Genomic DNA, 13,769 nt, shown 5'->3' with positions numbered 1-13,769 from the left:
GTGTGGATCCATCCACTTCACCATAGGAAAAAATCCTAGCTCCAAAACAGCCAAAGCTCAGGTGGACATTGGGGAGAAAGTAAAAACATGTGGGGTTTTACCAAACTGGGAAATTGTGCAGGGAATTTCGTAAATAAGAAAAGGCTTGAGAGATTAATTGTAGCAATGTTAAATAAATCAGCTAAGAGTTTTAAAAGTATGTATATTCCCACAACATGTGCATTCATTCTTTAGCTCATTGCAAAAGCCATGTCTGCTTTAATGTTATTAAGTATAATGAAAAGGCTTATTATATCCACATGTTCAGTATGACAGAAACACTAGTGTATTTTTATTTTCCACTGGAAGCAATGTGTAGTTGACTACATTAATTTACACCAATCTTAGGCAAATATTCAACCTTGGGATTATTGTTGCCAAGTAACTCGGATTTGCTGTTCTGTAGTACTGGTGTGTTCTAGGTAGCTGAAGAAATTAAGAAGTAGATGGTGGTTATCTTGCTACCTCAGGATGAAAGCATTAGATTAAGTTCCTTGTGAGATGTTCAGCACTTCCAGCTCCCACAGGCAGAATTCACTCAAATCTAAGTCTATGGCAGAATTGGCCATTTAACTTGAAGTTGAACTTGGAAGATAAAAAGCTCACAGAAGTCAGTGGACTTTGCATCGAGTCACTAAGCTAAAAAGCTTGTCTCACTCACAGGTAGAAGTTCATCCAATAAATGATACTCCTTTAGTCAACTTTTTTCTTTTAGTTATTGGTGTTTTCATGCTTATCTTTTTGAATAGCTAAAATATTTCATACTCTTATATACTGCTTAAAAAAGCTAAAGTGTAAAGCTAAAGCATATTTCTCCTAGGGATGTTAAATTTAGATTAATCAACTAATTACACAGTCAGTGCAAATTCCATCAGCTATTTGATTAGTCCAGGGCTATTCAACCTTGGAAGCCCCAAGGGCCACAATGATACTCTCAGCACATGCTGAGGGCTGCAACTTAAGTGTGGTTGCATATACATGCAAATATATATGCAAATAGGTTCTTTCACACAGTGCCCCTGGCACCTCCTTCCTGGGGGGCTAGAAACGCTGACACCCTGTACCTGTCCATTCCTGCCAGTCCATCCGCTTGCAACTTTCAATGCTTACTCCGCCTGGGAGATGGCTTGCCATTGTGGAGCATGTTCCCAGTGGACGCCATGTTCAAAGGATATCACCCGCAGGTTGCTTATCGAGCCCTATGTAAAACCAAGCCTCAAACAAGTGGGCTGGGCTGCATGTTGAGTAGCCCTGGATTAGTTAAGGGCACCTTTGCCTTAGAAATGTAGCCAGAGCCCCATGGGCTCTTGAACATTTCAAAAGTAGAAGCGCTGTGGAGAGCTGGGGGTGAGTGGGGGACTCAAGCAGTACATTTCTTGTACATTTCAAAAGCAGGGAGCACAGGGCCAGTGTGGGACTGCTTGAGTTCCCCTCTTGCCCTGTGCTCCCTGTGTTGCTTCTGCTTTTGAAAAGTACAGGAGTGGGGAGAGAAGCAACTAGTTGAGTCCTTAGTTGACTAGCACATGCTTATCGGATAGTCGACTAGTCGCTTAGATTTCTAATTGCTCCAGATGTGCCTTTTTACTTGCCTCATGCAGTTTCTTCTGTACTTAAGTACATTTTTGCCATTAATGTCCTTTACTGCGAACATGCTTTTGAATAGGTTAAGGAAAGAGTTAAAGTAGAAATGACCTATTTGATTAGAGTGAAACCTTCTGCAAGTAAACTCTTCGGTTCTCTTCGCTGTCCCCCTCCCACTCCCCTGCCCATTGTACCCCAACCACGTTTCAGATATTTAAGTAAAACACCACTCCATTCTGTCCCAAATAGTTTGTGGAATAGATTAATAAATTATCTAATACCCGCATTCTTCTAGTTTGTTTTATAATCCTGCTAAGTTGAAAGTCCTGGGTACTTTTATATAAAACAGATCATATAATAATTTAGCTGTCTCTGTGGCATAAGTGCTGTATGTTTAGGGAGTCAACTTGATGGTTATTGAAAGAAAAAAAACTGTTCCAGATGTTACAAAAGTTTTGGGTTTCCTGCCATGGTTTGACCTGTCCTCCCTTCCCCCCGTTATGAGAGTACAGACAAGGGAAACCAAGAAACTGTCTATATATGTATAAAGAAACTTAAAAACCAGAAGTCTTCTCGTTATAATATATGGTGTTGGTTGTAACAATGTCAGGTAATATATTTTTCAGACGAAAAATAAACTGGTGTGTTCTCTTTCCAGGTAATGTAGAGATTGGGGAGGATAGCTGTAAGCAGTATGAAGTGATGTATTCTCCAACATGTGATGCTTTAAGAAATGGCACTGGTGTGGAGGAAGCAGCTGCTAATGGAATGGCCCTGGCAACTGAGGATCTTGAGTACCAAATTTATGATATTTCTGGTGAGTAAGCTATAGTAGCATCTTACATTCCGTGTTGTCCTCAACTCATGTAGTCTTCCGGGATGTCTCATTGTTAATATTCATACACCCAAAATGTGATCTGTCTGTCTTTTCTACACTTATTAAAGTTCAAAGCTTAATACAATTGCTTTTGCTGTAAAAGCAAAAATGTTCTCTTGTCTTCACTAGTTATCACTTGTAGCGAGGCTCTGAATAAAGCAGAAGATTGCTTCTCTGTAGAGCTTATAAATGGAATAATTAACATTAACAGCCCTGGGATAAGAACTTAATTTAGAAGAGAAACATGGTTATGTGAGAGGATGAATAGAGCTTCTCAAGTGCTCAACATGTCTCCTACTGGCCCTGTAGCTTTAGAAAATTACTTAAGTTTAGCCAATAGCATTGCAAAAGACTTTTTGCTAGGCAGTACTATTGAAAGGAAGAAGAGGAGCGTGTGGTATAGTTGGGACAGAGGCTCGGAGAGCCCTTTGCAGTGAGAATTCAGGATGGAGCTGCAGGGCGGGAAGAAGGGAAGCATCAGGTATCTGAGGATCCAGAAGACAATGTTCAATAACTCATCCAATAGCAGTATTAAGGAACTTTTCTGTGAAGAGTGTTTATTTAAATAAACTTAGCCTTTGCAAAACACAGGACTTGGAGAAATCTTCTCTCTAGAATCGAACCTCATTGTACAGGATAAGAATATTCGATGCACTCGTTGACCCAAATGAATAGGGTGTGTCAAAGATCTTGCTTCCTTTGTTGACAGTACTCTCATAAGACAACTTCTCGTGTGACAATGTTTTTGTGTGCACAAACATTTTTCCTGCTATCTAGTCAAAAGGAATTGGTTTTTGTGGTGAATGGAGTATTGTGTGTGTGTGTGTGTGTGTATACACACTAATTTGTGCACCTTTTTGGTGTATGGTAAGATTATAGTCCAAGGAAGCACTTCTGTTGGGAAGCACAAATAAACATGGCTTTACGTGTTTGTTTGGATTTACATTATTGATGCTGGCAGGAACGCTCGCAGCTCTGAGAAAAATGTTAATTACCTGCTGCAATGTATCAGGTGAGCTCATGTTTGGCTATTAAAGGGGGAGGCTTTTCTAATTTTGATGACGTCTGGACTATATTCTGAATCATAGAATCCTAGTGCTGTAAGAGACTTCAGGAGGTCATCGAGTCCAGCCCCCTACCCAAAGCAGGACCCAATCCCAGCTAAATCAACCCAGCCAGGGCTTTGTCAGGCCGAGACTTAAAAATCTCTAGGGACGGAGATTCCAGCATTTCCCTGGGTCACCCATTCCAGTGCTTCACCACCCTCCTAGTGAAATAGTTTTTCCTAATATCCAACCCAGACCTCATTGTAACGCGAAACCATTGCTCCTTGTTCTGCCACCCCTCACTACTGAGAAGAGCCTATCTCCATCCTCATTGGAACCTCCCTTCAAGAAGTTGAAGGCTGCTACCAAATCCCCCCTCACTCTTCTCTTCTGCAGACTAAATAAGTCCAAATCCCTCAACTTCTCATAGATCACATGCTCCAGCCCCCTAATGATGTTGGTCGCCCTCCACTGGACCCCCTCCAATGCATCCACATCCTTTCTGTAGAGGGGGCCCAGAACTGGACGCAGTACTCCAGATGTGGCCTCACCTGTGCCAAATAAAGGGGAATAATCACTTCTCTAGATCCGCTGGCAATGCTCCTCCATATGCCATTAGCCTTCTTGGCTATAAGGGCACACTGTTTACTCATATCTAGCTTTTCATCCACTGTAATCCCCAGGTTCTTTTCTGTGGAAGCGCTACTTAGCCAGTCAATCCTCAGCCTGTAACAGTGCTTGGGATTCTTCCGTCCTAAGTGCAGGACTCTTCACTTGTCCTTGTTGAACCTCATCAGATTTCTTTTGGCCCAATCCTCTAATTTGTCTAGGTTGCTGTGGACCCTATCCCTGCCCTCCAACCTATCTACCTCTCCCCCTAGCTTAGTGCCCTCTGCTTCAAGATTGAATGAATCTAGTGTTCTGGTCACCAAAACAGCAAAGTTAAAAATACGCCTCCCCAGTAACCTGCTGTGGGAAGGCTTGTGTGTTACGGTGTTTGTTAAATGCAACAGGCTATGATGAGGGGAGAGAGTCTGCTAAAAATATATATAAATAGCCCCACTTTCACCCTGCATTTTCACTAATTGAGTTAAGATTATCAATTGCTCTTATGATGGGGGGGAGGGGGAATGTCTTTGTGTGAAACGTATTTGGATTTTTCTAGTGAAATCCAGCATGTTCATGTCCCCCTCGTGCTGATACAACAATGTGTAGAGATTTGTCTGATCCACATCTTGAAGCCTTTTAACATTTGAGCTACAATCATAGAAATTCAATTGTATATGCACAATTGTTTGAGCAATTAATATATTTTTATGTGCAGGCAGTATTCCTTAACACACAGGATTTAACTAGGGTTCAGTTGTGTATATCACAGTGGTAACTTATATTTATGTACCTTTGTGCACGAAGCTCTAAAAATGTGGTCCTCGGTTTTCAAGTCCTTTTTTGAACATTGGTCTTCAGAGTATTTTAAAATTACAAGTTGTCCTCTCTTGAAGGCTTCTCTTGTCAGTGGAAGGGGGTCCAGATGGGCAAAAATACACTGTCAAATTGGTCAAAACAATAAAACAGTTGGAGAGTTGTATTTCTCAGACTTCCATTACTTTCATGTTGTACTGGAGGATATTGATTTTTCTTGCTTTTTGCACAATTAAAATTCACATTTAAATTATGTTCTTGGTTACACATGCTTGGGATCTAGTGGGGAATAATTGAATGCTTCTTTCAGGTGAAAGCAGCTCTGACGTATCTACAGAAGACCTGAAAGAATGTTTGAAGAAACAACTTGAATTCTGCTTCTCACGGTATTATATGAAGAATTAATTCAGCATCTATTATGAATGCTTTGTGAAAGTTGCAACTAAATGACCCCATGTTTTGGTTACATATGTCCTATGCTCTGGGTCTTTCTCCCTTGTGAAAGGGGATTTTAGGCCAGAATATCAGAGGTCAAATACGGATTTCACTTGCTGCTGCGGTAGTTGGCAGTGCCTAAGTAATGTATTTAGCTCCATGGAAAGTGGCATTTTGTTGAGATTTCAGGGCAGCCTCCTTGGGTCAGTTGGATGTGGGGTATGAGTATATATCTGCAGGAGAAGTTTTAGTATGAAAGATGCAGGTACTGCCTTGAAGCCATAGGTTAAAGTTTCAGGTCTTGATTTCCTACTGTTCTTGGCTAACTCAAAGACCAAGATAAATCAAGTGAAGCTCTTCTGTGGAGCTGGAAGCTAGGGAAGAATACTATTCTCTCTCTAAAGATGGTTATGGAATTAATGGCTTGGTGGGAGGGTGGTGGTTTCCTTCTTTTAGGATTTAGTCCTTTGAGTAACTGAGGGTCTAAGTGCAAGTGGGTACAACTTTCTGGTCAGCTCCACTAATCAACGTGGTTATGCCGAGTTGGATTCTGGCCCACAGTCTGAAGGAAAAGCAGACTTGGGAAGAAGAGTTTGCATTCTGTGGAAGGCATGTTAACAGAAAACACTGATAGGAATGTACTCAGCTTACAAAGCATGTATAGCCTTCCATGTTCACACAATGTCTACAAGCATTGGTTGTATTGGTCATTTGTAGTGCCTAAAATGAGGTACTTCAGTTCTGCTGCAGTTTATCTTTTCTCCCTCATTTTGGGAAAGAAGCCAGAAGTGTTGGAGCTGAACCAATTCAGTTGGGCCTGCTAACTCCATATGAACATGCACACTTGCTGCAGCTCCTTTGTGGAAACTACCCAACCACTACTACTTCCAACAGTGTTGGAAGCTAAGGGAGAGGTTGGAGAACAAACACAGTGGCCCAGAAAGACCTGTAAGGGGTGCTATGTGGATGTGCCACAGTAATTCTGTTGGTATTGAATGGGACCTCTGAAACACTGCAAGGGCAAAGAAGCTCTGTAGCCATCTCCTATAGAGCCTCAATCTGCAATGCTATCTTTTTCAGTAAAGATTATTTTTCTGTATTTTGCAAGTTGAGGGGGTAAAGGCAACTTAATAGCATACTGGTAAGTAGCTCCATGTTGTACAGGCAGGATGATATAACAGCAGTTTAGCCTTAGACACTGTTCAACTGCCCTATCACTTTATTTTCATTGCCTTGATTGAGTTTCGTTTGTATTTATTCTCAAGTGTGAAAACTGGTGGAAGCATGTGCAGGTTGATTAGAATGGCAGTTACTTTGTTTTTTGAATCTTAAACGTCTAGTTGTTCTATCACTAAGCTTTTTTTTCCCTAAAACTAAGACTTTGCCTAAAACGTGTATTTTTTTCACTTCTAGTGAGAATCTATCTAAGGATCTTTACTTGATGTCTCAAATGGACAGTGATCAGTTTGTTCCAATATGGACAATTGCCAACATAGAAGGAATTAAGAAGCTGACCACCAATATTGACCTTATTCTTGAAGTATTGAGATGTACGTCACTTGTTATTTAAAACTTTCTTTTAGCTTGGTAGAAGAAATGTTCGCTAAAAGCTCTTATACAAGGAGCTCTGTTTTAAAGAAACGCAGTTGTATTATTGTTTGTGTGGGACTAATCTCAGGCCTATAGCTACTGATTTCATTTGTGGAAAAATTGGGTTGCAATTGATTCTTTTTGAAGGAAACCTAGCTATCCAAAGCAAATCCATATAAGAGTAGTTAGCTCGGTCTCCTATATTTTGTATTAAGTGAACTTCCTCAATTTTGTCTTAAGATACGGCTCTCAGGAGGACTGAGTTTTGTTAACTAAAAGCAAAAACGTTACTCCCAGAACAGCAAGTCTGCCTTCCCCACCTGCTCAGGTGTGAAGACATGCCTATATTTAAGATTTCTCTCACACACAATGTAAACATCTGACTCTTATTGGCCAAAGAAAGAAATGGTATAAAATCCTCTGGAATTCTTTCCTTAAGATTTAAATGGGAAATTCAAGAAGATCAACTCCTGATGCATGTTTGATGCCAACCTCCCACAACTCACAATTAATCTGGGAAGCAAGGAAGTGCTTAGTGTCTTTGAATATTAGAAGTATATGTATATGACCTTTAGTGCATGTGTTTAAAAAAAATTCATGACTCCAGATAATTGAAGAACTCATCACTCAGTTACACAAATAATGTATCTACCCAGGTGCAAGGATAATTAAAAAAAAAAAAAAAAAAGCTGCATTACTTTTTTTTCTAGTCACAGTTCATTGTTTTAAGATATAGCTAATTTTGTATGACTTCTGCTGTCAGTATTGAGCATACATCCTGGTATGCCTGTATGTAGTCCAGTACATACTTTTTTCTGCCAGTAGGCCTGTTTACTGTATGAGAAGTAAAAATTTGTTCTTATTGCTGTTAGTTTCTGAACTACATAATATGAGTGGAGACAGGCACCTAGGATAAAAATAAAAGTGCAGTGGCTGTTGGGGAGAAAATACTATTCTTGGTAAAAGCTTAAACTCTTAATTACCAAATACGGTTACAATTTTTTTTCAGAAACCCTTGTGCCTCACCTTTTAAGATTGAGCTCTGTCACAATTGGTTTTGTCTGTAATCTCTACAGGTAACTAAACAAATGTCAGGATCTCTGACAGTCTGTGTAGACAATAAAACAGTCATGTCTCTTCTCACATTCAAAGCTCATTTCAGAGGCAGCTCCATGGGAGCTGATATGCATGGGGAGTTGGCTTGAAAGCCAGCTTCTCGTCTGTACTGGCTCTTGCCTGCCCCTACCCCTCACTGCTTCCTCTCTCTTAGAGGCAGCAGTGCGGGGATTGGGGTAGGAGAGCAGATGGCAGACAGCTCCATAGGATCTGGTGCTTGTGGGAAGCTGGCTTAAAAACTGGTTCCTCATGGGCACCGGCTCCTGCCCCTCCTCCCCCCCCTCCCCACTCCCCTTGATACAGAGGCAGCAAGGGGGCAGAAGTGTGTGTAGTTTACAGGACTAACCAATAAGCCAAGGCTTATTGGTTAATCGTATAGTTGAGTACACATTGACAGCTATAGTGTGTGGAGTGACTAGTGAAAAATTAAATACTAACTGAAGGAGATCCTTAATGTCTACAATATATCCAAACACACATCTGTTTGAATCTTGCTGCTGTCAGTTGTGTGCATATTGCAGAGAGTTACGCTAATATCCAATTTTATCTTAATTTTAGCTTCCCCTATGGTACAAGTAGATGAGAGAGGGGAGAAAGTAAGACCAAACCATAAACGATGCATTATTATTCTTCGTGAGATCCCTGAAACAACGCCTATAGAGGTAAAAAAAAAAAATCCCATCCTTTGCAGTAAGTATATTGGGACTTGAAAATGTGGCTTTCAAGCTGCAACAGAAAGAGTGATGTGCTTTTTTAAAAAGCTGATGGGCAACTTAAGTTGTGGATAAGATTTAATTCAACTGAGTGGTCTTCTGTAAAACAACTTACAGTTTTCTCTTTCTTGAAGTGATGGGAAACCAAAGGCCATATCTCATTCCATTGATATCAACATAATGAAAAAGGATGACAACGCAGTAAAATGCTCTTTGTTCTATAAAACGTTTTATCTTCCACTGAAGACTGTGGAGCCACCTAGGCTTTCTGGAAGGGCGGTTGAATGGGTTTCCTTTTGGATACAAAACTGAAGTCAGTTGAGGGGATAACACAGATTTCAGGCAAAAATTTTCACAGCAAGCACTTTGCATTAAGTCTGAGGGTTATTTTGGCAGATAAAAACATTAATACAAATTTTCCTATTCATTGTGACCCAGTTTGAGTCAAGCTCATGATGATAGAGCATAATAAAATGCCTGTTGATATTTGGCTGACAGAGCTGTTAGTTATTTTTTTTAAAAAGATTTTAGAGCTGTGTAATACGAGACATTTATATAGTGGCACTTAAGATTTTTTGCCTTGTAAATTTCTGAAGTCTGTTGCTCCTCTTAAAAGCTGAAACCCATTTTGATGCCAGCAACTTCTTGCGTAACTGTTGCTCTTGTTGAAGTTAAGAATCTTGCTTCAGAAGGACCTCTGTCAAGGTTAAGAATCTTGCTTCAGAAGGACCTCTGTCAAGGTAACTTGGCTAACTTGAAACCAAGGTGGTTGAGGTAATCTCTTATTTGATCAACTACTGTTGGTGAGAGAGGAGCCACACAAAGCTCATCTTCAGCTCAGGGATAAGTACTCGGAGCATCACAGCTAAATGCAAGATTGAAAAGATGATTTAGTATAAATAGTTAACACACATTCTAAGGGACTATTCAAGGTAAGCTTAGTGAACAAGGAAAATTGCATGCAGTTTGAAGGCAGTAACTCCTAATGCTTCCTTGGTAGCTTAATGCTGGAATCTTTGTTTATCCCATTGTTCCCTCACCAAAAATGCCCACTTTTTGAGAGGTGAAGGAATGTCTTTTTAATCTGAGTAGCTTATGAGTGCAAGACTCATGTCATTCGCTTAAAGAACAGCACAGTGTCATCCGTACCCATATACAGCTGTGGAGGGAACCTGAAAATTTAGGGCATGACTAGGTCCTAGTGTCCTCCCACCCACCTCTTCCTATCCCTTTTCTGTGGCTCTGCTTCCTTCAGAGAGGATCTACTTGAAGTGGGAAAACCCTGTTCTTGTAGCAGAACATAGAACCTGTGAAAGCCATTCACGTGGTAATGAAGCCATTTAACAGGCATTTGCCAACCCCAGGTATATACTGTCAGTTTCTGAATTTAGTATGTTAATCAACAGGACCTTAGTTTTAAAGTTTGCTTTAGAATACTGTTAGTGTATTGCTTAACATTATAAACTCTCTCAACAAATCATTCCCCAGGCTGCTGTTGGGTATAGGGGCACCAGTATAATAGTACTATGTAAGGCCCCATAAATCCTAAAGACTTTCCTGAGCACAGATGTGTTTGTCCACTGAGTAGAAATCTCAAGTAGTTAAACTTTCTCAAGTGATTTTTGGGCATCTCATTTTCATTCGTTTCTTGACAAATGTACTTATATGCATGTCATCTATTGAAGAAAGCTAAATTTTGTTATGCAGCACCTAAAACTGCTGTGCTCTGCCATGTAAGACCTGCTTGCTTCCAGTTGTCTTCCTACCCAGGCTGGCAAGCCTACAGTGCGTTCAGTCCCTGGGAGGGGTGGTATCTCTTACAAGGATGCTTTCTGCTAAAGAATAGTAATAGAGATGTAGCCGTGTTAGTCTAGTCTAGCTGAAACAAAAAACAGGACTATGTAGACTAACAAGATGGTTTATTAGGGGGTGAGCTTCCCACAAAAGCTCATCACCTAATAAACCATCTTGTTAGTCTTTAAAGTGCTACATAGTCCTGTATTTTTGTTTCTGCTAAAGAAGCACAGTTCAGAATTGTGTGAGTGAGGATCTCAGGGTTTGGAAATGAAAATGTTGTTTGGGAGAATATGAATTAGCGCACACACCCACATTCTCCTGTTAAATCTGGAGGAATATATCCACATATTAAAGTTTGAAATGTCTCATTACTAGACTGGTACAGGTCTAGCTGAACAACATAAGTGGTGTGCCCTTGCTTGGAGATTGGACGTATTCGTGGCTAGAAGATGAGCTTTCTATATGCAGAAGAGTCATAGAAGGAAAACCTTCCCCGATGGGGAGAGGGTGTTAAATCTTAGAGTTGATTTGCAATGATAGGGCTGGGTCCCCATAACTAACAGGTTTCCTCTTTCTTCAGGAGGTGAAGGCACTGTTTAAAAGTGAAAACTGTCCCAGAGTAATAAGCTGTGAGTTTGCTCACAATAACAACTGGTACATTACATTCCAGTCAGATACTGATGCACAACAGGTAAGACTCCATTTAATTTGAAGCTAATCTCTTTCCTTTAATTGGACTTGATTTGTTACTGAGAGCTGCACACATAGTGCCTGGTAAAATGTGTGTCACGAGGGAGACATAACTGACTTGATTGATGTATGCAGCACCTATTGCCTGGAGAGCTAAAAGTTTATTTACAAAGTTGAATTCATTTTAACTGATAGAGAAATCCATGTGCTTAGTGATGACTGTTGTTGTTGGACTGCATTTCTACGGTTTGCCTCTTCCCATGTTTGCTGCTTCTGTTTGGTCTTTCTTGCTACCCTTGACAACAAAATAATGGCATTTGGTTAATGGAAATCTTGGATACTGGATGTAGAGCTCTATATTTGAAATGCTGGCTTCGTTTAAACTAGGGATGTAAGTGACTGGTCGACTACCCGATAAGCATATGCTTATTCGGTAGTGCAGTAGTGAGTTGACTGGCTGACTGGTCAGAGGGGCAACAAGGAGGGGAGCAGGAGCCAGTGCTGGTGGTGGGGAGCCAGTTCAAAATCCGGTTCGCCCATCACAGTCTTGATGGGGGACAGGGGTACTAGAGGTGCAGAGGGAAACGGCACAAGTGGGGACTGAAGCAGTCTCCCCCCCCTCCCCCCATGCTGGTCCAACTGCTGTGCCTCTCCCTTTGGGATGTAGCAACTCCTGCTCCATATTCAAAGGGAGGAAGAACCCAAGGTGAGTGGGAACTGCTTGAGTACCCGCTCCGCCTCTGCCTTTGAAGTGTATGTAGTAAGAGCCATGGGCAGGTCTTACTACATTTAAGAGGCAGAGGTGCAGTCGGGATGGCGAATGTTCTGTTCCACCCCTTATTGACTGATCGAGTAGTTGATGGCAATTCTATTGTCTGCTCGATTAATTGATTAATTAAAAATTAACATCCCTAGTTCAAACTAGAGCTGGCTAAAAGGGGGAAACAATGTACAGTAAACTTCTGATAATCAGGCACCTTTAGGACCCAGGGGGTGCTGGATTATCCGATATGCCGGACTATCGGAAGGGGGCAGTTGTGGGGGATGCCACCCCAGACCCTTCATAGCCCCCCCCCCCTTCCGATAGTCGGGCTCTGCCCCAGGCGTCCCCGATTCAGCCGCTGCTGGTCAGTTTGAGCAGCGGCTGAATTGGGATGCCTGCGGCAGAGCAGCTGGGGTGCTGCTGGGTTGGTCCGGTAGCACCACCCCTCGTTGCTGCGAGACCAAGCTGGCAGCACCCCAGCTGCTCTTAGGGACGCCTGGGACAGAGCAGCTGGGGTGCTGCCGGGTCGGTCCCGCAGCGCCGAGGTGTGGTGCTATGGGACCTACCCGAGCTGCTCTGTCCTGGTGTCCCCAATTCAGCTGCTTGTTAGTTTCAGCAGTGGCTGAATCGGGGAAGCCGGGTGCAGAGCAGCTCCAATGGTCCGGCTGACCAAGCACTTCCGGGTTCCCGATGGTGCCGGACCATCAGGAGTGCCGGAGCATTGAATGCCGGACCAATGGAGTTTTACTGTACATGGAACTGCATTAATTCCTGTAGTTTTAAAAATTGTACTGTTGGAACAAATGTCTAGAACTAGGAATGTTAGGCGATTTAAAAGATGGCTCACCACACAAACTGGCTTCTGCCTGCCCCCCTTGCCTTGCTGCCTCTGTTACAGTGGAGAGAGGGTAGAGAGCAGCTTCCCAGGAGTCAGTACGTGCTGGGAGCCAGCTTTTAAGCATGTACCAGGAGTCTGCATGTAACCATGAAGGTTAATCAATGATTGTGTACACAATTACACTTTCACATACCTAGATCCAGCTGGGTCTTTTATAGAAGGCTTAAGAGCAATAGATTCATCAATTTTTTTTTTCGTTTAGAACATCTCCTCTAGTGTACATCCTGCTACAGTCCTAACAACTAAGCCTTGTGGTTTTGTGTTACTGCATAAGAATCTGGAAGCCAAACTTTATAGAAATTGACTGGACAAGAAAATGAAACTGGATTTTTTTAAATTTTTTTTTAATTGAGCAAGCCAAGAAGTGGGCATCTTAAATAATAATTTCAAACAAGGCAGATGAAGTATCCCTGTAAATAACTTGATGGGCACTGTTTTTTGTGTTTTTCCCTGCCGTAGGGAACAATAGGTGTCTTGCAGTGAAGATAGTCTGACTTGGTACAAAATCTCTCTCTGGTGTGGTTTCTCAATGTCAAATGCAAATACTGACATGCAGTTGCAGGGGCACATTCAAGGCATGCACTTTCTCTTGCTGTTTTAAACTGCTGGCAATGTAACCCTTGCAACAGAGAGGAAATAATTCCTCTTTGATAGAAACATGATATAGTCATTTCTTTGTTAGGATTTAAGAAAGATGGAGGAAAGCAGGATGGCATATGTACTAACACAGTGTTTCTCAACCTTTTTTATAAAGTAACCCCTTTTAAAAAATGAAACAAAAAACAGGACTATGCAGCACTTT

General features: G+C 41.6%; 1 protein-coding gene across 1 annotated transcript in view; it reads left to right on the top strand.

Moving 5' to 3' along the window:
- Positions 1-13,769, top strand: part of LARP4 (La ribonucleoprotein 4) — a 51,956-nt gene that overhangs the window by 13,807 nt on the left and 24,380 nt on the right. Inside the window, 5 exon segments of the mRNA XM_075902050.1 lie at positions 2,279-2,437; positions 5,276-5,351; positions 6,814-6,950; positions 8,665-8,768; positions 11,197-11,307. Of these exon segments, the coding sequence (XP_075758165.1) occupies positions 2,279-2,437; positions 5,276-5,351; positions 6,814-6,950; positions 8,665-8,768; positions 11,197-11,307 (587 nt within the window).

The sequence above is a fragment of the Pelodiscus sinensis genome, chromosome 19, assembly GCF_049634645.1.
Source record: "Pelodiscus sinensis isolate JC-2024 chromosome 19, ASM4963464v1, whole genome shotgun sequence".
In the NCBI taxonomy this organism is placed as follows: domain Eukaryota; kingdom Metazoa; phylum Chordata; order Testudines; family Trionychidae; genus Pelodiscus; species Pelodiscus sinensis.
Note: the sequence above shows the minus strand (reverse complement) of the source record. Positions and strands in the feature narration are given on the sequence as shown.